General features: G+C 46.7%; 1 protein-coding gene across 1 annotated transcript in view; it reads left to right on the plus strand.

Moving 5' to 3' along the window:
- The window catches only part of CSMD2 (CUB and Sushi multiple domains 2), a 239,970-nt gene that overhangs the window by 87,127 nt on the left and 127,342 nt on the right, over positions 1-25,501 (plus strand). Inside the window, exons 6-10 of the mRNA XM_026043490.1 lie at positions 10,510-10,622; positions 15,057-15,134; positions 20,986-21,073; positions 22,171-22,295; positions 24,482-24,603. Of these exons, the coding sequence (XP_025899275.1) occupies positions 10,510-10,622; positions 15,057-15,134; positions 20,986-21,073; positions 22,171-22,295; positions 24,482-24,603 (526 nt within the window). The remainder of the gene's footprint in view (positions 1-10,509; positions 10,623-15,056; positions 15,135-20,985; positions 21,074-22,170; positions 22,296-24,481; positions 24,604-25,501) is intronic.

Below are 25,501 nucleotides of genomic sequence, written 5' to 3' on the forward strand. Positions count from 1 at the left end.
TAGCCAAGGCCATTAATGTTGGCTTGGGAAGGGAACTGTTACAGTGGGCAAAAGGAAAACCAGGCTGTTGTCTTTCCATAGCCTCATGTCAGATGTTGCTGAAGGGGCTTCCTAGTTTATACTGCAGGATTGCAATAAATGCACAGCATAAATTGACGAGCTTATAATTTATAAGCTATAGATTCTTGTAAGCTATTTCTTAGAGGGATGGAGTTGAGTTTCTGTTTAACTGCTTGGACTGGTTTTGGAGAAGCTGTCAGGTAAGATTTTGCTAACTAGGTACTTTTACATAGCCAGTTTGGGGAATTTCCAGGTGTGTGGTGTTCCCAACTTGAAGTAAATTGTTTCTGAGTGTTTGAGGTATTTTCTCTTAAAAATATGAATTTCACTGAACACGGTAAAAGTGTTTAACACCTCCTGAATGCTGCCCTTGCGTTGCTCGCCGTCAGCGAGTGGACTTGTTGCTAAAGCAACACRTACTGTTCTTGGACTTGCTGTTTACCCCCCTCCTTTAAACTAAAACTGAATTAAACCCTCTGGTAATGCTGAGGTGGATAACTGCTTTTTTTCTAAAGAAGCAATAAGGACAAAGAGATACTCAGTATAGAAATGAGGATTCGGTCTAAATTCTGTGCTTTACCTGGTAGATGGCACCTCTCGCAGGGCTGTAATATTCTGGCAAAATAAGCGTTTATTCCTTTACAGGTCTGGCATTAAGTGGCGTAGTGTGAAATGACAATGTCAAACCAAGTTAAGAACCTGCTTCGTTAGGAGAGGTTTTCCTGCAGCAGCGTGGTATGTTWTACTCCTGTAGTCACCACAAAAATTACCAGGGGGACTGCTCTGCACAAAAGGCTGCTGCTTCAACACTGTCCTTGCAGCATCTTTACACCCTCATAAAAATTCCTCTCGGTGATTCTACAGATGATCTTTTTTGTTGCCTGTCTTTTATTTATTAGCCTACCCCAGGCACAGCGGTGCTGCCCTCTGGAAGAGAAGGGAGGAGCTCTGGGAAGGGCTCCTGGAAGAGCGGGATGGATGTGTAGGGAGGAGGAGGAGGAGGCAGAAGCTCCCGGGAGCTCTGCTGAGAGCGGCCCCCGTGCCTGGGGCTGCCTGGGGGTTAGCTGGGCTGGGATTAGCGAGCAGGGCCCCTGTAGTTCGTGCTGGTGGCAGCTTCCATAACGGGCTCCTTACATACTTAGCATTATCACGTTGAATTAGTGCACTTGCCAGCCCCAGGTCTCTGGGCAGTTACAATCCTGGACTTAGGAAAACTTGGGAAACGGGTACTGTATATATTGTATAAAATGCACAACACATGCGGATTGAAGATGCATATGAGGGAAGAGCATCAGAGCAGCGCTGGGACCCTGGGTTCCCATGTGGCACCTTGGCTGCTTTCCTTTTGGGGACCTCAGTGAATTACACTGACTGCTTCAATCGAGAAAACAGATTTACGGATGGGCCGTCTGTGCAAGATGTGGTGCTCTCGGGCCATTTTACTGGGAAGTCTGCCTAGCTTTTGTTTAATTTCTGCCCAGTGCTGAAAATCTTGATCAGCGGATAGGAATATCATGAATTAATAAAGTAAACATATTCACTGTTGGAAACAATCCTTATCTGTATCTTTTCCTCCTCCTCTTGAATTCGAYCCAGTGTTTGACTTAACACTGGATTTCCTGTCTTTTATAGCTCTCACTCAGAGCTTTAATAATATTTGATCTCTTTTTTTCTCCCTTCAAGTTTTAATATACAGGACATGTATATTTCAGTTTTATGAATCCTCGGGGAGGCCTCATTTACTGCAAGTCTGCTGGAATGACCTTGGAGAGTAATTTAATTCTTTTTCTTCCTCTGCCCCTGCAACCTCCTTGCAGGCATAAAATACCACAGTGGTTCATACTGGAAATGAAGCAGCAGCCTCGCACTTAACGAGAGGGTGCAGATGGGGTGCACCAAAGACCAGGGGTGTTTCCTTCCCATGTTGGGTGGGTTTTGCTGACACTGTAGCCCCATGTGCCTGTCCCTACAGGGGCCCATTGCTGCTGCTGGGGTGTAGCACTGCCACCACGAGCGGCACGGTCGCAGAGAGGCAGCGTTTCCCCTGCTTCGTCTGGCCAGGACAAACTGCTCACAAAGGATCTTTCCCTCAAGTTATAATTAAAACATCTCGTTGTGCTTTTGCAGGGAGCTTATGGCTGGAGCTTATGGCTGCTCCTGGCCCCCTATGTCGCAGAGCCCTGTCTAACTGCAGGTTTTTATTCCTTCTTCTACGGCACCAAGCCACCACCATCCTCTGACTCRCTGGCCATGTGCCTTGCTGAACGTGGTAGGAATTGGCTCTGAAATATCAGGTGCTGTTAATGTACATGCTTTCCTGACCTCCTCGTACTGTCTAATTTCAAGAGCATTGCTATTCTGGGAATTTCCTTGCTAAAATGTGGAAGAAGATATTTTTACATAATTCTTTACAGGATATTGTAACTGTCAGATACCAATTTAAGTGTTTTAAAGCTTAAATTTGGCAAATGGAAGCACAGGATTGAGTTTTGTGATTGAGCAAGCTATTACAGAAAGCTAATGTCTAAGGACAAGCCTTAAATGCTGCTATTAGAAACAGGAGAGAGGTGGAAAACCAATGGTTTGGTGCCTGAGCAACAAAGGAAAGGTGAGCAAAAAGTTGAGCAAAGAGGGAAGGGTTTGGGAGGAAGGATGCAGTGTAGGACAAAACAGTGTCACCTCTTCGCTGTTGACTGGGATCTTTATTCAGGATTTGGAGAGCTTAATTTAAAAAAAAAAAAAGGAAAAAAAAAAAAACCCTAATTTCTAGCAAAGCTCTTCAGGCTTTATGAATGAGTTCTTCAGACTGTTGTATTGCTTCCTAACGGCATATATATAATTTTCCAGCAGCTGTTGCATGTGGCAGGGTTGCCAGATCTGAATAAATATGCGGTTGGAAATAAATTCCCAGGACGGCAGCTAGCAACGTCTGGGCAAGAAAATTGCCATGGAGATGAATGTAAGAGGTGCTGAAGGCGCCGCAGCCGCTGTGCAAACACGCGGGGCTGTGCCAGGGCGGCAGCGCGGGCGCTTCCTCGCGTGCCTGGAGCTGGAAGCTTCTCCTGATGGGAGAAGGGAGTAAAACAGTCCCTAGCTGTGATGGTTGAGATTGTCCTGCCTGTGGAGAGGATGGGAAATGCAGGTTCCTGGATGTGGTGGGTTTGAGCTCCGGCTTTCCATGCGCTTCCCAGAATGGGACAGCGCTTGGTCCCGCTCCTAGCCCTGGCCACAGCAGGCAATGCTGGAGCAGGCCTGTGTGCTCTGTGTGACCAGTGCAGGCTCTAGCTCTAGGCCGGGAGGGTTGTTGCCAGACCGCTAAGTTCATGAACACTTCAAAATAATGAAAATAACTCTTGCAGCCTCTCCTGATTTGATGAGAGCAGCAAGCAGGACGTGCTGTTCCCGAAGGCCTCCGATGCCGCCACCGTCAATCAGTGCCCGTTCGCACGTCGAGGGCTGGAGCCGCTCGGCCCCCCGGGACTGTCTGTCACCTGATTAGTTCAGACTTGTGCCCGAGGCAGGAGCCATTAGACCTGACTTACACCTGCCTCCAGAGGCTTTGTCACCTCCTCGTGTTGCACAGCCCATCACTTCTCCTCAGCTTTAAGCAGGAGACGCAAGTACTGTGCCTGCAAAGATGTATTTTGGCGTTTGGTGGTGTTTATTATCAGCAGTGAGTAGCAGTCTTGGTCTAGGCGCACTCAAGTCCCGTGGTGCTGAATGCAGAGCCAGAAAATAGTCCTTGTCTCAGAGAACTTGCACTTGCTGATGGCCTCCCCCTTCCCAAGGCTGCCTCCCTTTCACCGTAATTTCTACGGTCACGGCTGCAGTAATTTCAACGTAGGCTTCAGTTTGCAGATCTTTGTTGTTTTTCCCCTGGTTTCTGTGACTCTTAGCTATGTTGTAGAAGCTACAAAAAAAAATAAATAAATAAAATAAAACCAGGGCGTGCAGCAGCTGAGGCATGAGAGGAGGTGCGGGCACTTGGTGACAGCCTGTGACACCCGGCGCTCTGTAGTGTTTATGGCTTCCCCGTGGCTAAACTCCTGAACATGGTGTAAAGCTTGTAAGCAGCACTCGGGACCTCAGAGAGGTCACTGTGTTCTTGTAAACATCCTCCTTTCCACCTCGCTTGTAAAGAAGCTTTTCCTCCCAAAGATTTAAAGCCTCCCAGAGCCAGCCTGGAGAGGCCCTTTCTTTCTTCCCAGACACCCAACTAAGGTGTTTGGAAGCACATCTGGTGGTGGAGGTTGCACCAGCGGAATCCCCAGGAGAAGATGGAAGGAGAGCCGTGAGCTGCCCCAGGCTCGTCTAGTTTGGGGCCACGGAAACGCCAAGGCCCCAGACTGCTCCGTCTTGCAACTGCTGGGGCTTCAGAGCTTCRGTCTTCAGAGTCTGGTGCCTAAGTGTTGCATAAAGGTACCCTATGGCTTCCCAGCCACACAATCTGCTGATAAGGAGCCCAGCGTTAATGGAACTTAAGTGCTTTGTTAGACAAAGGCACGAGGATAGCTGTGCACGCAGCGATGGAAATGGTTGTTGTTTATCCAGTAATAAATATAGTGTCTCTCACTATCAACACATCTAACGCTGCCTACACTGAGAAAAACAATCTCCTCAGCCTTGATAATAAGGCAGAAAGGTTTTTAGGAAATTGTAATAAAGCTGTAGCAGATCTCTGGAGGATTTGCAGTGCAGCATTAGTAAGCTTCAATTGCATGAGCTGCTCTGTTGTGTTGAATTAGTGTTTGTTTTCTCCTGAATAGAGTAAATATAATCATGTTTGTTATCTTTCTTTTGGTTTGACTGGAACCAAATGGTATTGCTGTAGTGAAGCTGTTCTAGCGTGTCCGTGTGTGAGGCCCCATGTCTGTCCCTGCTCCATGGTCTCGTGCAGCACCCACATGGTGGGTGCTGGTGGGGGCTCTGCTGGGCCAAGGGGAGCTGCTGCTTCCTGGCCAAGCTGCCTGCCTTGCATCCACCTTTATTCACCAGCCCCTGCGGTTTGCTCCTTGCTGCACCAGGCCTAGGGACCGTTTGGTAGCACAGAGATGCACCAGAATTCAGGGAAATGAGTGTGAAATAATTTGGAGACATTTATAGGCAAGAAAAAACTGCAGAGAAATTAGATTGTCAGATCCTCTATATAAATTAGTTGAGCTTTGTTGTCTCCACTGGAGCTACATTGACTCCTATCAGCCAAGGGTTTGGTTTAGATGCGTTTCAAGATGTGCAAGGGAAATGTCACTTGAAGAAATGAAGAATTAAGAACTTCAGTGTAAAATCTCCTGCAAAAAAGTATCAATTTGTTTTTAGTGAGCAGATTTACCTGGGAACAGACMGTAATCAAACTTGATGGTGATGATGGAGGGTTTGCTGCTGCATGGAAACGCTTCCATCCTTCATTTGAGGGGAAAAAAGAAAGAAGACAGGTTGAATGAGTGACGAGCTGATCCCTGTCCTTGCCTGGCGTTAGTGAGGGTGGCTGTGGGTGCTCCATGGGTGCTCCGACCGCTCCGGCACGTCCATGGCATTTGCCTTCTGCGTGTTCAGGTGGGGCTTTTAGGTGGCACCACCAGCAGCGGGGATGTGATGCTGTTATTCCATGTCCTAGTAGAAGTCATAGTGGAARGAGGTCTCTGGTCAGGAAGAAAGGAGGTGTAGAGGTGCTCTGGGATACTGTGAGGGATGAGCCGTGCAGAAATAAGGTGTTTGGAGTTAATGGTGATTAATTCAGCTCTTGGGATAACTTGAACAGTATCTGGATGAAAAGTTAAAAACACAGGTGAAGTGAATAATAATGTGTAGAGCGTGATGAGCTGCTGCCTTTTCCTAGAGAGCTGGACTAACCTTGAGCAACGACCTCCTTCACCGAGGACACAAGCAGCTAATGACATTCCAGCTAATGATATTCCTTTGTCTTTTATCTCCGCGGGCTCCTTGGGGCAAACCAGGAGCCTGGTGGCTGCCTGCGTCCCGTGCGGAGCGTGCCGGGCGCGCGGCCCTTCAAGTGCTGGTTTAAACGCGCCAGCTCCGAGCAGGGCTCCGCGTAGCGGCCTGGGAGGCAGATGAATCGGCGGTGGCTCCGTCTCCAACCTTCGACGTCGCCTCCGCTCGCGGTTCGTTTGTGTGGCCCGCGCGGTGTATTCAGCATTAGAGTTCTTTAGGAAGCCTYGAGATCAAATTCTTGCTAATCAAATTTCAGGGGAGGTTAAAATTGACTCTCCTGTCTGCAAATAGCTCCTTCTCCTCTCCCRGTGTTCCTAGCACGCTGCCGGATGTTTTATTGGGCTCTCCTCTCTCTCTCTCTCCTGACCTTCTCCCTGTGTGAAATCAAATGAAAGCAGGAGTAGGGATTGTAAATAGAAAATGGTGTGTGGATGCAGATTCATCAGCGCGGTCCATGTTCAATAATGCTAATTGTGCCACGGGAGGAATGGCCCAAGTGTTGTAACTCTGCCAGGATTCTATGTGAAATACAGGAATGAAGCAGAAATAAAGCAAAACAGTTCCGCTACTGTGTTCAGAAGAGTTTTGATGCCCTTAACCTTTTACATTATGCAATGAAGGATGCTGAGGAGCTGTGTTTAACTAGGAGGCTTCAATTTCACTTAAAACCACTGAGAGTGGTTTTTCAGTTTTCCTTTTTTATATATTTATTCAGATAAGACAGGAGATTAAAATGGTTGTTCACTTCCCATGCCTCGTATTGTCAGACTGAAAAAACTAAGGTGATGAAATGTAAGTTCTAGGGTGGATGCTCTGTTCTCTGCAGAGCTTGTGGATTGAGACGGTGCTGAGCACAGAATGGATCCTGCCTTCCGTCACCGGGTAATGGTTATTGATTTTGTTTAAAAACCCTTGCTCGTATAGCTAGTTAGTCATTCCAAAGGCTTGGACTTCCTTCTAACGCATTGCCACATTCAGGAAGCTGAATATTTAACTCAGTGATTCATCTCTGCTGCYGAGAGCAGCAGGAAAGAGGAGATGGGGGCAGATGGACAGAGGGATATTGAAGTTTCCCAAGTTACTTTAGATGCCCTATTAGAAAAGTAAAAACAGAAGTCTGGAAAAGAACCCGTGGCAAAGGTCCAGCGTGCAGGGGCTTTGTTTACATGCCTTCACTAGACAATTAGAAATTCCGTCATCTATTAGGCTGATGGTAGGTGTTGCAAATTCGGTGCACATCACGTAGCAGAGACGCGTACCGGGCAATGTGGGAAGCAGCGTCTGCTGCTTTTAATTAGCTCTGGGCATCTCAGGGGCTCTGCAATGTGGCTCTGGCCTCTCCCCGAAAGACAACGAGGAGGTTGGGGCTTAGGAAGGAAAGCAGTGTGACATTGAGCAGGCAGAGGTGCCACCGCCCCGGGGGCTGCCCGTGCCCGGGTCGCTCGCGGGAGCTCGCCGTCCTCGCGTTCCAGCGGGGAGGCTGTGGCCTCCCTGCCGAGCAGCCTTCACGCTGCGGCATTTGCATGCGGAGCCCAGGCGGCCGCCGCAGTTCCACTGTGTTTATCTGTAATTAAATATTCCATTATCAATTAACCATTAATGCTTCCTGGTGTTTATTTTAAACCTGTGGGAGCCTTGCAGTTCAATTGAGCTCTCGAAGTTTTCCACTGAGTTGCTTTGTGCCGTGCGAGGTCCTGGGTGCTCTGGGCCCCTGAGGGCGGGCGGCACTGCCGGCCTCTCACAGCCCTTCTGCACCCCGTGGGCATCTCCCTCGTGGGCTGCCGGGGCAGAACCTGGAGTGGAAGCTCTGCGAGCAATTAAGCTAATTCAAGGGGAAGGCCTTTATTTTCCTGAACCAGCTTCCATTAAATACTCATATGCGCTGTCTGAAAAAGCAATTTAGCGGTGAGATTTGAAACGCTGCTCACCTGTGGAGAAGTTAGTGTGCTCAAAACGCCTCCTGAAAGATGGATCATTACTAGTCTTGTTTAAAAGAGGAGAAAAAGAGGGCAGAATTCAGAGAGGCCACTTGCTTTGCCATGGCTCGATCCGCCGCGCTCGCATCCTGCCAGCAGCATCTTTGGCCCCGCGGGGGTTTGACACCATTTGTGTCCCTTTCTTGTGCCTGTGGTTTGTTTTTTAGCCCCGAGCTGTTGCGCGACCCGCGATCTGAAGCGGCGACAAATACCACGACCTGCAGCCTGACATTAGCAATAAGCCGCTGCCTGTAGAGCTACCGGCGATGGGAAGATAAGAGGGAGGAGAAGGGAACCCTGGAGAAGCCTCCTATCTCTGGGAGCCTAAGCCCTGCTTGATACGGAGTGGGAACCTCGGAGCGATTTGTGGCTCCCTCAGTCCTTTCTGAAGCCATCCGTGTCCTGGGGGAGCAGCACGTGGTGCTGAAGAATTCTGTGTCAGGAACACGGGGAGCCGTTTTCTTTCCCCCTAAGTCTTTTACTAGCAGGGCAAAGGAGGGCCAGAGTGCTGATCGATGGATTGGTTTTGTGTATTCTTGCTTTTGCCTGCAGTGATTATTCCTGCTATTGCAAAGGTATTTTGCAATTCCTTTTATTGCAAAGGTTTGCTATTGCAAATCCATTCATTTCTCTAATTGAGTTCCAAAATACTACATCACTGGCCTGTTAGAAATCTAGCTCTTAGGCTCGTGTATCCAGGATCCCTGTCCACCTCCAAGGACGAGTTGAGCTGAGGACGTTGCTAGTGGAGTGGGTGTTCCCGGCGGCAGGCGAGGGTGAAGCCCTCTCAGGCAGGTTGACTTTATTGCTCTCTGGTTCTTATACCGGRTAATTGAATTACTGAGCTCTGTGCAGTTAGGAAAGCAAAATTTGGCTCTGTATCCCTAAAGATTATTTATGAGGAGTTTGACTGTTGATTCAGAATGAATAATAAAATAACCTCTGGGGGTAAGAGTATTAAGTTTGAACATGTTGTCATAACAACCGGCCCCGGTAACTTTCTCAGAATTGGTTTTAGACATCCCAAGATTGGTCGCAACCCAAAATATGATTGTTTGAACTTAGTTATTTGGAGAAGTTTCAAATTAAATGGATTTGGCTTCCTTTGAGTTACTCAAGGTTGGAAGAATGACATGCAGAGTTTCTTTTGATAACATGCTGCCTTTCCAAAGGCTGTGCAGGAATGAAATGAAAATAATCAATAGATAAATAATCAGGTATAATCTTAGCTCTGTAGTATAAGAAATAGGTTTCCAGTCACACTTCATAATTACGCAGAATTCAGCCTGATGCAGGAGTTAATGCATGGTTTAGAGTCTGTACTGTAGGTGGCAGAGATGCATTAGTTATGCAGTATAATTATCTTGGCCACTTCATTAACAAGTAGAACAGGAATATATGGAAGTTCATCTAGCATTAATAAATATATTGCCAAGTATCATTTTGCATTCTACTGTTTGCTTTAGAACTTATCTTTGGAGATGTTAAATCAATGAAGGACTAATAAATGCTTTCTTGGGTGTCCTGATCTTGAAAAAGAGCAGTTATAAAATTTGAAATATCCCTGTGAATGGAATAGATTTATAGAATCCTTTTGCCTTTAGCCAAAAAAGAACAGGTACTGGAATACCAGTAATTTTTATGTAACTGACAGTCTATGATTAAAAAATGAAAATAGGCTTTGTTAAGGGTAATAGGGTTGGTAATGGCTCTGGTCATAGTGGTTTTGTTTGCCTTGCTGTGGTTCATGTTACCATTATATAGCTGGGTTCAAGGGTGCTGTGACTTAGGTAAACCTTGTTCCAGACTTAGACTTGGCATGTGACAACCCAGCCAAGGATTATGGGCTTTTTCTTTCCCGGAATTTAATAAAGCAAACAGCATTAATTGAGACCTGGGAGGGGGCAGTAGGAAGAGAACAGTCGCTGAAATGACTGTTATGGGCTGTGGAGCTTTCCACCTCAGGTTTGATGGTTGTAATCTTCTCTGGGTTTTGGTAGATCATAAATCATTGCTTCTTGCTAGCTACTTCCAGTAAAGGAAAGCCATGTGTGCAACCCTTTTCCTTCCTCAGTTAAATTAAACGTTTTTATTAGCAGAGTGAAGCGAACCCGAAGGCAGGAATAGAATGAGCTTGAGAACCGAGCTCATCTTGCSTGCCCTGGGTATTAGTGTCCACTGCCACGTGCTTGTTCTCTCCGTGTGACAGAGATAAGGTACAAAAGGAGACACAAAGCAACAAGTTTAGGGGTGTTTTGTACTCTTTGCTCATACTCTGTGTGGTGTAGGAGAGGGTTTGAGCCTCTTGATTCTCCTTTCTGACTGGCCACCCCAAGAATGAGTCTGTGTCCCTGTGCGGGTCGGGCCGTCCCGCATGCCCCGCTTTGCACGAGGTGCTTCCTTGGAGCAGGTGGCACTCGTTAGCGTCTCCTACATTGATGCAGGAGACACTTGAAGGGCAGGCTTTGGAATAGAACTCACTTGTCAAAATAACATTTGCCTTTTACCGTTTGGTTTCTTCCAGGTTTACTGGGATGAATCTGCCTGCCCCGGTTATCAGCAGTAAAAATTGGCTGCGGCTTCACTTCACGTCGGACGGCAACCACAGGCAAAAGGGCTTCAGTGCCCAATATCAAGGTAAATGCTTATTGCTCAGTCTGCCTATTGGCAGCGCATGCTATCCCTATTTTATTTGTCCTCCAAGAGTCTATAATTAATTCTTGTRTGATTCTTCTGTATCCTGTTAACTGTTAACACTATCTTCCAGCCAGGCATCCTGGTTCTTCCATGTCTGGTGCTGTGGGCAGTGTGTTGTGTGAATGCTCACGTGCTTTAAGGTTCRTTTGCACTGAGTGCCTCGTTAGCAGCTGTAGACTGTGCTGTGGCTTCAGCAGAGCCAAGGGGCATCGCGGGGCCGAGGGCAGCGTAGAATTCTGTTCGGTGACACTGTCAAAGCGAGAGCCGCCCCGGCCTCTTCTGAATGAGGTGCAGAGTCTCCTGGTCTTGTTAGTCGTTTGTAGAGGGATGAATTTCAGTATTGGGGTCTTAAGATGCTGCTGAGAGAGACAGAGGAAATGCTGATACGGGACACGAGTCAAGCGGAGGCAAGATGCCGTTCGGCGCTTTGGAGGCAGTCGCAGGAAACTGCAATTAAGTGATTAGCCCGTCTCGTAAACTGGAGATCAAACCACTGCCTTTCCGGAAATGATGGTTCAGAAAAATCAATTGGCTCTGCATCCAGCAGCCACAAGGACGTGAGAGCAAATGCAGCATCATCTCCGGGCTGCGGTCGTGCCAGCGGTGGGGCTGGGGAGGACCTGGGATGAGATGGACAGGCYGGTGGCGGGTCTGCAGAGTAACGGGCTCACCTGCACTTACGCTGAGATAAGAAATGGAGAAAGAGGTGGATTTTGCGGTCTTTTAACCACCAGATGCAGGGAGAGATGGTCGGCAGAGCCCTGGGAGCTTCACTGGGAGCCGTGCCGAGACCCCAGCCCTTGGTCCCCTCTGCTGTGGCCGAGGAGGAACACACTGAAACGTGTGTCCAGGGAGCTGGCAACGTGGTTTGGAACTGGCAGGACCCTCTTTGTGGAGGACTTGAAAGTGCTCAGTGGCCATAGCCACCATCAATGCTTTCCTTCCTCTATAACCACAATTTTTAAATATTTAAAACCAAATCTTTGATTTTTTTTTTTCTTAACAGAAATGAATGTGTGCAACTGATGGCTCTTGATATGACATTTTCCTTTGCAGTCATGATTGCTGCTTTCTATTAAAACATCTGTCTTAATCATCCTTTTTTTCTTAAATAGAAAAGTAAAGATTAATGTTATAATTTCCTCTGATTAGATAAATGTCAGGGGCTTCTAATCTAGCATCCTCCTTGGAAACTGTTTTGTTAGATATAATGAGCTGTGCTTTTGTGTATTCAGTGCTTAAAAGATGAACTTAAAAATGTGCTCTTGAAATGGCCTTGAGGCAGGACGTCCACCTCGCTGGCACCGGTTCATCAGGCACTTGTGTGCTGCAATTTCTATACTGAGATTTTTATATATTGACAYTTTCTACCCTGCCCGCACCCCCCMMAAAAAAAAAAAAAAAAAAAAAAAAAAAAAAAAACCAGAAGCTGCTTTGAGACCCGTATTCAAACTATCCAAGTAGGCAATTAGGTTCACAGCCCATCTTGTTGTCAGGTTTGTGCTGCCTCTTAGAGGATTTTTTGGTACTTCAGCTCCAAAACCACCCACCAGACATGCAGGTAGGATTGTTGCAATCAATGCAGACAGTGTTCATAGAACATTATAGATACTCAGAAAGCTCAATGTAAACCTTTTTAGTGGAACAGAGACTTGTTTGATCATAAATATTTAAATAGAGAGAGATAGATAAATAGATACAAAATGGGACAGGTCAGGCTATATGAAGTAGAGCCGACAAAATGTGTTTTTAGCACTAGAGTTGTGACTTGACCTTGGGATTGTCTAAGAGGAGGAAAAAGAGCAGATTAGAATGAATCAGATTTCTTGTCTGCYTTCCAGTGATATGTTTGTAATTTATTAACATCCTGCATCCTCTGAGACAGTATCTGGTGTTGCTGATAATCTGTAAGAAACTCATTCCCCTTCCAACTTGTTTTACGTTGATGTTCACTCCTAGCAGAACACTTCCTTTGTACGCTGCCTTTCAGCCCTTTCTAATCCATGCCCTAGTTTGGAAATCTATTTATGAATGTGGAAGCAAGGTTAGATACAATCAGCCTGTGTGCAAGTTCTCCTTATGTTGAATATAGTAAATTAATTCCCTTCCAGGGAGATTGGAGATGTTCTTCCTTTCCTACTGCTTTCATATAAGGTGAATCTTGCAGTCTTGCTAATACTGTGCTCCCACATCTCATGAAAGCAAATGAAAGGGGACCTATAGAGAAGTCAGAGAGTTGGATTTTCTTCCCCCTTTCTCCTCCTACCTATTACTCCTTCCCTCTTCGTTCCCCCAAAGGTGCAACGTACCTGCGAGTGATAAATGGAGCTAGAAATGCAGAGGACAGGCAATGGGGTTCTAACCCCAGCACCATCACTCATCTTCTTAGTGACGAGGTACTCTAAATAAGGTAATGAAAGAGCTGCTGAATTTAAAATGATGCTAAACAGATCTAAATGATGAGCTCCCTGTTGTAGTCCATCTCTCCAGCATATATTTCATTACATAAATAGGATCCCAAATTGCTTTCTAGCTGATTGTTACCAGCATATAATTGCATCTTTTATTGATCTCCCCTCCCCTTTCCTTTCCCTTCCCTTTTTGTCCTCCATCCTGAGAGGGAAGGATGAATGTGAGCAACTTGCAGCCCAGTCAAACCATAGCACAGTGCTGAATATCAGCACTCAGCTGCTGCTGCTCTTCCCTTGGTGTGCTTGCAAGTGGATCGCACTTCAAGGGAAACAGGTGTCTTAATTTGCTTCAAGTCAATATGCTATTAATTATTTTTTTTCTCTCAAGAAAAAAAAAATCAGATTAAAGGTATTCATGCCTGTGAGAAAGCCGTGAGCAGCATGAATTCTTATTCATGAGTGTTTTTAAGCTAATGTGGACCTCAGTTTGAAGTCATAACTGAGTTACTTACAGAAAAGACAAAGCTGGAGCCCCGTAACAAACCAAAAGCTGCAGCCCAGCATCTAGCATAGGAAACCATTTCCTTAGGTAAGCTTCAAGGCGCAACGCTTGACATCTCCCTGTCTGATGCTCCTGCAAACAGATGTTATTAACAGATTTTTTTTGAACCGCAAAAGCATGATTAAAAAACTTGTTAGTTATATTGGTAATTTTTCTTGACAACATTGTCTCAGAAATGTGCTAATTTAGAGATGAAAGTAAGACAAGATAAAGAACAAGAAAAGAACATTTTGAAGTGGAAGATGGGCTGCTTTCTTCCGTAGATAAGAACTGACTCATCAGGGAAGGGATCCTACAAAGTGATTTTGGACATTGTGCTTTCACATGTCAAGTTCTTTAACCACCTTAGCTTCAATTATGCCAGGAAAAATTCTGCTGTTCGTTAGTCAAAAATRTCGGACTTTACACTCCATGGAGGGAGGAGTTGGGTGCCTCGGGCAGCTTGTGCAAAACCCTCTGGGGTGGAGAGGGCCATAGCAGCAGSCAGGGGTGGAAGAAAACAAGCGCTTGCTCAGATGGGCCATGAGTCTTTGTCTGGAGCAGAAGTACGGGGCGCTCTTGGTGCTGGCGGGTTAGAAATCCGGGCGCTCCCTCACGTGTAACCTTGTCTTCTAGCCGCGGTTTAGCGAGGGAGGGCAGTGGTGGCAGCAGGAGCCCTCGTAGGGTCTTGCTGATCGTTTTGTCTTTGACCTGCTGATGGCTGTAAAGAGTGAGTTTCTAAGTGTGTACTCTTCTTTGCCCGTRATTTTGTCCATGGCTCTTTTGCTTAGCAATCTTACTGGCTTTTTTGAGTGTGCTGTTTGTTTAGACCAGGTGCCCCGGGTCGAGGTTATGGAGGGTTCGTTTGAGCGCTGTGTTCCCAGAGATGCAGAGAAGGGTTTGGCTGCCTCATGTCTCTCCATACTGACTACAGCAGCAGAACTAGGTAGAACTTTGCCCAGCATTAGACTTACGGGATCCTCACACTCCTGAACTTCTCTCTTGGCCATTTCCCATTTCAGCTTGCTAAGCAAAATGAACTAGGATGGAGGGGGTGATTGTTCTTCCCAATTGCCTTGTTYGTATTGGGTCATTTCAGCGCAGATCCCCAAAGATACGAGTGCAGACATCAACAGAGGTAAATGAAAAGAAGCCCTGAAGGCTTTGAGGGCTCAGGACGGTCGTGTGGTGCTGGAGCTGAGTGTGGCCTGTGARGCTGGTGCCAGTTAAACTGAGGCTTGGGGAGGGCAGGGTCTGTTAGCTCAGGAGTAGAAGAGTTCACCAAACTCCAGGTTGATCCAGGCTATGGAGGAAGACACAGCATATCCTGAGGTGTAGGCAGTATGTAGTTGGTGCTTTGTTTTCTTTTACAAGAATCCCTTATACTTAGGTTAACCTTGTCTTTCTTTTAATTTTCTCTAGTCAAAAAACAAATTGAACTGAAGTCCAGAGGGGTGAAGCTGATGCCCAGCAAGGACAATAACCAGAAGACATCAGTGTGTAAGTTCCCTGCTTCTCCTTACGCTCTCTCAAATGGTCTCCTTGCACATTTCATTTGACTTCAGTAATCGCTAAAACTTTGTCACTCTTGAAAGTTTTAATGCTTCTCCCTCTCCTCCCTCTGCATTACTGCATCACTCCTTCCAGTGCTCTATTCACAAGCATTTACTAACCCCTCGGAGTGGGAACGCAGGGGATTGGTGTGTGCACATTTGATATATACTGTATGCTTCCTGTTCAGGGACAGCCCGGGGTTCATTACTTTTGTCGCCTTTTAGTCTGCCAAGTGTCAAAAAATGAAGAATTTTGAAAATCGAATTAGTATCTTTGTGGTAAAGTTAGGAGTTGAGATAAGGAACTACAGAAAAGCTAGGGAAGCGATAGCAGTATCTTGCTGTTTGCCTTTTATTTAATTATTCCTCCTTGCAGAAAAATCATACCGCTTTTCCGTGTGAGAGCTAGCAACGCCCGCTTTAATGACTGCCCTGATAAGTTATCACCTCGAGCGTGTCGCGTGGTCAGCGTCTGTAAGGGGGTGCCTAGCGTGTCACTTCGCCACTGGKGTGGTCCCTTAGGTCTGCTCGTCTTTACCGTTAGTTCTTCTTGGATCAGAAGTTGTTCTGCACGTGGTTCTGGGCAGAGGGCTGGACTCTTAAGAGGGTGGGAGAGGTCTGCACTGTGTGGTGAATTTTATAGAAATCCACATGGGAGCAGAATGTGGCATTTAATAGTTTTAAAGGAGAGGGTATAATCATTGTGTTGCATAGTCCATTAGACCCACTTCACATCCTGAATTTCAGGTGCAAAATTCAGTTAAGGAAAATGGATGAACTGAGTTTAAAACACAGTTAAAAACATCACTCACTGTCATTGCAAAATGAAGTCGGCTCGCTTRCAGGCTTGCACGAGAGGGCTTAGAGTCTCTGGCTGGTCAGGAGAAAAGCTCGAAAAGGTAACTCAATATAGGGTGCAAATTACTCCATATCTCCAGAGCAGAAAATGGTGGCGTTTGTTAGGAGAAAACCAAAATTTCAGGAAAACCTGTGTCCAAGAGGTTCCTACTCATATAAAATATTCTTGACAGGAGCAATTCATTTGACCTTTTAAGATCTTATAAATAGTTCACTTAACTGAGGATGAGATTATATTGGAAAATACTGTGGCTTTTGTTGTGTGCACCCTGGAGCTCCAGCGGAAAGCGGGAGCTGTCYTGGACCCTGGGGCAGGCAGGGGTCTTCGCTGCGTGCAGATGTTGGCCTGCTTTGGAAAGACTTGTTTGCTTTCTGTAAGGCTGTGGGTGTTGTGGGAAAATACAGGATTTCCATTTCCCCTTTCTGGGAACGCAGGACCGCTGCTCTGTGGGAGTTTCACTGAACGTTGTCGTTAGGAAGCCCAAGGAGGCTGCGGAGGAGATGCCAGCGGCACCACGCAGCCCATTCTGCCCCAGGCCTGCTCCATGGTGAGGGCCAGAGCGTAGGAAGTCGCTGCAGCTCTGCCCAGGCCGCCCTCGCCCGATGCTGAGCAGACGTCAGGCTTCAGAGCTGTCAATTCAGCATCCTGCGTCGCGCTAATCTTGTCGTATTTGATAAGGCAAACAGCAGAGTGCAGGAAGCAGCTTAGCCTGAAAGCTATTAAGCTGCAATAATATATATGGCCATAGTGCTGTGGCCCAATTCTTCTCGTTTCCAGCATGGTGCCTGCCACAACCCGTGTGTCTCCAGCTCCTTCCATGAGAGCGTCTCTCCGCTGGGTCTGGGCTGTAAACCCAGATTAACCTCTATCTTGCACAGCCTTCTGCTGTCACACCTCTGTTAGAGCAAATTTTCAACTTCAGAAATGCTGATTCTGGAGAAGATGCCTCCAGAAAATGGTTTATCTTCCGAAAATGGAGCCCAAAACGTTATCTTCCTTTTCCCTTGCTTTTTTTGACCTGCATGGCTAGCCATGCCCCATCTCACCTCTAGCTTTCGTGTGCTTGGGAATCTGCGTACGCATCAGAATAACTCTACAGGAGGAAGAGGCTGATTAAAGGTCCRTGAAGTTTGGTGGTTGTTGGTCTTATCATTTCACATGGCTTGAACATGAGAAATTCAGAAATTTCTGTGTCTCTTGATAAAAGCTAGTGCTTTGCCGTGCTTTATTTTCAAACACTTTGCTACTGCTCCTGTTTCCAAGTAGATTTTGCATCTCTCTTAAAATTCTGACTTGAAAAATCTATGGGCAAAAAGGCAGCTTGCAGCTACCTGCTTTAATATCCTGCCGGTTTCTCAGAGGATTTTACTTGAGAATCATAGGATCATTATGGTTGGAAAAGACCTTGAGGATCGAGTCCAACCGTAAACTGTACTTTGCTGAATTGAAGCTGTGGTTAGTTACCAGATCCTACCTGGGCACATTAAAACCTGTGTGTATCTAAATGGAGGCAACGTATTTCAGAAAAAAATAATACAAATACAGAATTTGGAGGGGAGTTGCTAATGGTGCATGGATGAAGTTGAACATGTTTATTTGAAATTTAAATTGAGTGCTTCATAGTGTTCAGCTTCTCTAAAACTAATTGGGCATCTTCCTTTAATCATTTTTAGAGGGGGAAGAGATACTGCTCTGGAGAATAAGCTGTAAGAAATATGGCTTTAAAATTAAGATTGGCTGTAGGGGATTGTCTTACTGAGACACACTTCCTGCATTTGCAGTACTCTGTAAGCAATGACAGCATTGCATGCGATACATAAATATACTCCCCATTCATACAGTATGAGAAACATGGTGTTTTTCTTACAGAAAAGAGCTCTAAGGTGGCTTTTCCTCACCCTGAAAATGCACGACTGAACATTACTGGAAAGAGTCATAAGAGACAGTGCAAGCTCTGCGTGTCTTCCATTTGGTCTCTGTAAAATGTGCAAGGCAGAAATCCTTCAGGGAGTACCGCGCAGTTGCAGGTGACAGCCCAGTGTGCAGAAGCTGCTGGAAGTTGAGCACTGCAGCAGAGCCCTGTCTGCAGCAGACGGCGAAGCGCGACCGTGTGGCCGGGTGTGCGCCGCGCCGCAGCGGGAACGTCGCGCCGGGAGCAGGGCTGGCGCTGGCAGCACAAGGCACCTTCGCTTGCAAAGAGGTGGTGGCTTTGGTGGAAGCGCTGCAGGAACGCTCTTTGCAAAAGGCRGTCTGGAAAATGTGAAAGGCTGTAAATGTTTCTGTGCTCGTATCCTTCTCCCTCCCTTCTCCTGCTTGTAGATAACGACAAGAAATGAAACACGGGGCAGGAATCCCCTGTTCCCGGGCAGCGGGTGATGTCTCCAGCACTAGGATCTGTAGATGTAGGGGGGCTGGCACTGCTCCCTTGAACGCCCCCGGGTGCCGGCTGCCTGCCAGGCTGGTGGAGCAGGAAGGCAGCGAGCCCTGGTCGGGGTGACCGTGGCAGCATCAACCCCGCGCTCCTTATTTTAGCACTCAAYGCCGTAATCCACTAACTTCAGCAAATGTTTGCAGGGAGTAACTTCAAGCCTGAGTTCATAGAGGATAATTCGGCCTCTTCAGAACAACTGATAACCGCTAAAAACTTTTTTATTTCCTCCCTCAGCAGAAGAGTTTGCTTGTTTATTTTTACTGTATTTCTCATGCTGAGAAACCTTTTTCTGTACAAAAGCTTTTTAGGCATTGCTCTTGTCTTGTAGCTCATATTTAACACTGAAAGTCAATTWAAAAAAAAAGTCCCTTGGGAACCTATCGGTGAACTTCCTTTATTAACCTGAGGAAAGGCGGGGAGCTAAAGTATGCTCTTGGTTCTTCCTTCAGCAGATGGAGTACATTGCTTTGGCCAACAGCAACCCTAGCTGGCTGCTACCAAATGCATCAAAGTTGTTGTAAACAGAAGGGAGTGGTGAGGGGGGAAAGCACCTCCACAGTTCAGGAGAGGGAATCCTTGAGCCTGCAATTTAAAAATTGGACAGTTCATCACACTTTTGAAGATCTATTGTTTTCCTGGTAACCTTGAAGAACTCATTGAAATGCTAAGCCGGGGCATAGATCAGTCAAACCTTCGGGAGGATGAACACAAGTGACAGCAGGTTCGCAGCATAACAAATATGGTTTCTAAGCTTTGGTTTGGTTACGGTCATGTACGGGTGCTTATAACAAAAGCCAGACCCAAAGTTTCCCTAAGTGACCATCGAATCCATCCTCTCCCTTCCATTTCCTCTCGTGTTTATGAAGTGAAGCGTTTCAACAGGCGTGAAATGGAGGCACCGTTCCTTCCCCAGGCTCGACTGGAGGACAGCAGTGTTTAGATGGAGACCGGCTGGAGAGGCTGCTGGTGGTGCCTGTGTCTCCTGCTCGCTGTGGTTTTCCTCTGCAGAAGRTGCAGAAATACTAAAAAGAAGAAATAAGAAATCGTAGCACTTTTGTTTGAATACCATATGGACTTGTGACATACAGCCCTAGGTTGTGGACGCTAATTTAAACTGTTAGTTTGACCTTGACGCGCTCTCCGTGTACGTGGCGGCGGCAGCGCCTGTGCGTAGGCGGGCGCTGGTTTCGGACCCRAGGAGCTGGGTCGTTCTCTACCTTGCTCGGGCAGCTGCACGTGGGCTCTGCGCGTGGGTGGTAGCACATCTGAAGCCTCTGGCCCTAGAGCAAAGTAGCCAAACTATGCAAAATGTTTACAGCAAAGGCAAAAATCCTTTCAAGCTTCGGATTTCCTAAAGACTGTGATTTATGGCATAATTCCCTTTTCAAAACTGTGCTTTCAGAGGCCAACTCTTGGCATGATTTTCCTGGTGCTTGTTTGGGTTCCGGTGAATCATGGAGGGGGGTTCTGGGCTTTCCATTGTTGCTGGGGGGGCGCGCGGGAGCTTTATATGAAATTAGGAATATGCTGCATTAGGCAGAATGAGGAAAGACGGTCACTGAGGAGCCTGGGTGCCCCCCAAAGCCTCTGCAGCGCCCGGCTCTGGCGGCGGGAGCAGCCGGGGCTCTGTGGGGCTGCAGACCCGCGGGGCGGTACCTGGCAGCCGCGTGGGCTGGTCTGGCCTGGCACGGCCGCGTTCGCGTGGGCGCCCCGTGTGCCCGTGCGGGATCTCCATGCCTGCACCTCCACCCACCCCTCTGCCCCGGATTCTTCCGCAGGTGCTTTCTTGRGTAGTTCTAGTGCTGCAGAATGGCGGCGAGCACGTGCCACGTCACATTTGAGCCTCGGCGGGAGCCCTCGGGTTTCGCTGAGGCCGAGTCTGTGCCCGTTTGCGCCGTGGGATGGCTGCTAGCGGGGATGTGGCGGCAGGGAGAGGCAGAGCGTAGGGCTGAGGGGTGCTGCAACCCGGGGGGCCGGGTTATTCTGTAAGAATTTCCACATTCAAACTAAATCACTTGCTTTAAAACACTAGGCTCCCCTCTCCCTCTCCGTGCCCGCCCTCGTTGCTGGCCCGGTTCCTCGCCGGCTCCAGCTCCTGCTTCCCCAAGGGATTCTCGGCCCCCCTGGTGCCGCTCGCACGGGCTCGGGCAGCAGACTGTCACCTCGGTGTGTCACAGGTGGTCGATTTAATCACAGGCTTCGGAAATGGGCTGCTTAATTGGTGTAATTTTGCAGAATGAAAAAAATCTCTTTCAGAGGTGCTTCTGTAGCAAAACAGAGGGAAAACCACGTCCTTAGCTGGCACTTACTGGAAACCACTTTGTTGTTTGAGCTGAAATGAATCCAGTTAAAGTTGTTTCCAAAGCTGCATTTTTCTAAACAAAGTGGACCACGTTCAGGATTTTGAGCTACCAATTGCCATTTTTCTCTCCTCATCCACCAAGACAGTTGATAAAAGAATGTTTCTTTTGCTATTCTGTCTCTGTATGTGCTGTTTTTGCTTTGTAGTAACTCAGGTTGGTGTGTCCCAGGGACATAATATGTGTCCAGACCCTGGGATTCCAGAGAGAGGCAAAAGAATAGGCAACGATTTTAGGTAAGCCCTCGTGCGCGTGTGTGTGTGCATGCAGCAAAGCGCTTGCTCGGCCCGTGTTGTGCTGCCCACCATCACATAGTGGCTTCTGTAGAGAGCACCCACACGCCTCTCCATGTGCTGTGTCCTAAAGCTTGCCCAGGCCGGTGCTGTGAGAGAGAAAACCTGTATAATCTGTGCCCGCGCGTGTGTGTGTGAGGCAGCATTGCAGCTGAGCAGCTGTCATCTGTCTTTGAGGATTTTTTTCCTCTAAATGCTCCTTTACCTAGAGCTATATAACCAGTATCCACTGTCGTCCTCCTCTCCAGTGCAGGAAGACCCATTTAAACATGAAGCGAATCCTTTCTTGGATTAGTTTAAATGCCAGCATGGCTCTGCCCCTCGTAAATTTGAGGCAACTTCCCAAAGCGCTGGTACAGCTCCTTGTCAATAAGTATATGTGCTGCTGGATAATTGTTTTCTTATAAACTTTAAAACAGTGCTGTTATCCCCTTGTAGTTGCTAGCCTTCATTTAAAGTGTGCAGGAATGAATCAGCCTGTTGTTAGCAATGGTGGATCAATATTTAATCTTATTTTGCTGTCGATGGCTGTTTTGTTCACTAAAAATGTCTTTCAATTTAACCTGAATATATCAAATTCTCCTGAAATCTGGAAAATAGATTGGTGGGGCGAGGAAGCAGGGAAATACCCCAGAGCTCCTCAGTACCCTTTGATCAATTCTTAGCACTGGCTGTGCCAGTAAGGCAGCATTGGCTGAAACCATTGAAGGATCTGAATCCAAAGCAAGAGAATAAACCACAAATGTTTTAGTAATAGGTGAAGATATATTTTTTTAATGAGGAATGCTGTGTGTGTCTCCTGAGGCCAGAGCCTGTGCCCTGCACAGAGTAAAGCTCCTGCTGCACTCGCACTGAAAGCATCAAATGTGATCTTGGGCAAATGGTGCCCGGCACGAGCAAGTGCCCAGGGTGAATGATCAGCCCTCACATTCCTCGTGGTGCCAGGGACCGGGGAGGGCACTCCGTTTGCCATTTGGGACAGTTTAAAATAAAGTGYCAAGCTTGTTTCTGCTAACATTGCTTTGTGTTCTGTCTGCTAGGTTAGGATCCAGCATCCAGTTCACCTGCAACGAGGGCTATGATTTGCAAGGGTCCAAAAGCATCACCTGTAAGAGAGTGAGTGACATAATTGTTGCATGGAGTGACCACAGGCCCGTGTGCAGAGGTGAGAGGAAAGACAGATTTTACCGAGTTATTAGGACTAATGAGAAAATCCATCTCCTTCCTGCATCTCCTGTTCTGTCCAAAAGTTTGTCACCACTTAATGACTGCCTTTTCCTTTTGACTTACTGCATTGCCACTCTCAGTTTTTAAAGGGATGCTTTCAGGTTGCCAAGTCCCAGCCTCCCCATGGAGGACACTCTGTCCCCCATCTGTTGGTTCTCCACTAACCTTACTTATTACAAATAACTTATTTTATTGCAAATAGCTTATTACTTATTGCAAATAACTTATTTTCAAAGGTGGCCTCCTGCAACCTCCTCATTCCTCAGCTTCCTTTTGGTTCAGTCTTCCTTCTTTTTGGCTGGTCTGAGCTCTTCTCTAGCAGTCCTGCAGTGAGTTTGAGGACTGTAGGAATAGCTGGTCTTTTAAYATGGAACATTTGGGCTGCCACTACCCTAAAGCTGGCTGTGGAAGGAAAGATGCACAAGTCTTTCACCCTACCACGCTCTTTCTTAAGACTTAGGTGCTCGGCAGCCCTAGTGCAGCCTTGTTTTCCAAAGCCTGTGTCAGGCAAGGGACCCAACTGGAAGAGCAGCCACTTGATGCTGTCAATCCATTGGAAAACTTAGCTCTGCACCGCTGCCTCTTCAGCGCAGTGCTGGGTGGGCTTGTAATGGGAAAAGGGAGCTGATTTTTTCCAGCTTCACATTCAAAAATCATTAGGATTTTCCCATCTTCTTTTCTAAAGATGATTCTTGTTTTACCGAGAGGCAAGTACTTTACATACTGTGGCTTCAAATTTTCTGTCTTTGAGTACAAGCCTGAGAAGGATGGTGTTATTTGTCTCTTACATAGTTATTTTATTCCAAAAACTCAGATTTTAAGAAAAAAAAGCTGTTCCTTTGCAAACTGCAGCTAATAATGTTATTTTCATTAACTACAGAGCTGACTAACTATAAGCTATTAGCTCTGTAGCCTGTGGATTATGTGACTGGGAGCGAGGAGGCAAGGTAAAAGTCTGGGATAAAAACCTGGAAAAGCTAAGATGGAGGGAGAAGCTTTTAAATGGAAGTTGCCCCTAGTAGACTGGTAACATGGGATTACTTGGCTTRTGGTTGCAAACTGGTATCATCCTCTTTGTCCTGTGGCACAACCATGAGTTGTGTGCAAAGGGAGTTCTCTTTCGGTGGAAAGGTCAAAACTGAGGCCTGTTTTTTTCCTCAACCATTTTGTTTCCCATTTTTTATGTATATAAATATATAAAATGGCATGCATATTTGTGATACTTGTAATGCTAATAATGAACATCTTGTAATATTTTAAATGAAATCCCTCTAAAGCTCTTAAAGTCATAAATTGGTAGTTTTTCCTATTCTTTTTTTCTTTAATATCATCTGCAGAGTTTTGCAAGGCTTTGGAATCCCATCTAATTCTTGAAACAAGCCTAGAATAAATTGCATCACTCTAAGAGGATATTTGGCATRAGTATGTGACACTATAAAGGAAGTTTATGGTGTCCTCTTGCAAGAGATAAGAAAGGATTTGCCTGCGTTATTATGATTCTGTGAATCAACTTTTTTTTTCTTCCTACATATAACTTTGGGGCTGTTTCTCTTTCCAAAAAGTTTTCTTTTTCCCTTTTCAGTTTCTGCTTTTACTAAGCTGTTTCTGAGATGCTCAGTAGAGCTGTCATCTTCGTTCTTTGAGACGTTTGCATCAGACTGAACTCAGCTCTCGCCTATTAAATACTTGTGATCCTTTTTTTGCCTGCATGAAAAAGAGCAATCTGGGCTCCCTGGGACATTAAAAAGAAACAGTGTCTTAGCTGGAGCCTTTGTGTGGTTATTGTGACCTTTCACAGTTCCGGACATACAGAAGTGTTTCTAAAGGGCTTCAACAGAGCAAACTAATACTAAATGAGTCTAAACTAGAGTGGCCTCTTGGTTAGTCCATTTTTTGTGATAGACCCTGGAAATGCCCCAGTCTCCTTAGCCTGGATAATTCCTTTGTCTCTGATGGTGCAAGGAAGAAAATGAATCTTTTTAAAAAGATGGCAAAGCAACAAAATGTCGATTCTCCCCCATGAGTGCTATGTGCATCTCTACTTTTCTCTTCTCCCTCAAGAGCCACATACCAATCCCTAAACCAGCAGTCCTCGCTCCATCTGTCCTCTCTTCTCTTCCACAGCCAGGATGTGCGACACGTACCTTCGTGGTCCCAGCGGAGTCATAACTTCTCCCAACTACCCCGTGCAATACGATAACAACGCGTACTGCGTGTGGGTCATCACCGCTCTCAATCCGGCCAAGGTGGGTGCTGCAGCTACCGCCGCGTTGCCGCTTCGCCGCCCCGCTGGAAGCAGTGGGGTAGCAGCGCTGCTTCGGGTGGCCTCTCGGACACACAGTCATGCAGGTTTCTCCTTCTCCTTGTGGCACATCTCTCCTCTTCTCCCAAATATTTCTCAACTGTCTTTAAAGACCGCGACACGTCGCATTGCCTCTCTGCTGAAAATTCGTTTTGTTATAAAGGATGTAATTAAAAGGGAGTGTAATTATTTTTAATGGAAACCTCTTTGATATCTTGCATGAATGGTGGTGAAATGCCAGACAGCTTAGCAAAGCATTTCATTAAGTGAGCTCTTTGGGGGCAGGAAGGTGGTGCCAGGAGTGCTGATTTTTCAGTTCCTTTGGGCTAATAGCTGGTCCCTGACCAACTGGGACTTCAACCCCTGAGGAGCTGAGAGGAAGGGCGCGAGGGGAAATGCTGCCCTACGGTGAGCTTGTACCAGTCTTTTCTGTGTGACTGGGGTTGGGAGGAGAGGAGATTGGTGGTGATGGATTTTTTGTCCCCGTCAGTCTTTGTATTCAAATGGGAAGGTTCAAGTCTGCTATCACTGATCCTGTAGGGACCCTCCCAAGATCCAGTCCTTCCCATTTTCCACGGTGCAGGGAGAGCAAAGCTCAGGCCCTCTCATTTCTTACCCTGCAAGCTCGGCCCCTCCGTCCTCCAGGAGGGCTGTAGCAAGGCTGCCAAGGGACAGAGCTGAACTTTTCAGCCACTTCCACGGCAGGAAGCCAACAGTGCTCAGTGATGCCCCGAACCATGTGTACTTCCTCTCTGGAAAGATGGCTCTGGACAAGTTTTATATTTTTAAACCCTTGGCCAAGAATTCTTTCTAATCTGTATGGGAGCATAAGAACAAAAATG

Source organism: Nothoprocta perdicaria, unplaced genomic scaffold (assembly GCF_003342845.1).
Source record: "Nothoprocta perdicaria isolate Ctin4 unplaced genomic scaffold, notPer1 scaffold_33, whole genome shotgun sequence".
In the NCBI taxonomy this organism is placed as follows: Eukaryota; Metazoa; Chordata; class Aves; order Tinamiformes; family Tinamidae; genus Nothoprocta; species Nothoprocta perdicaria.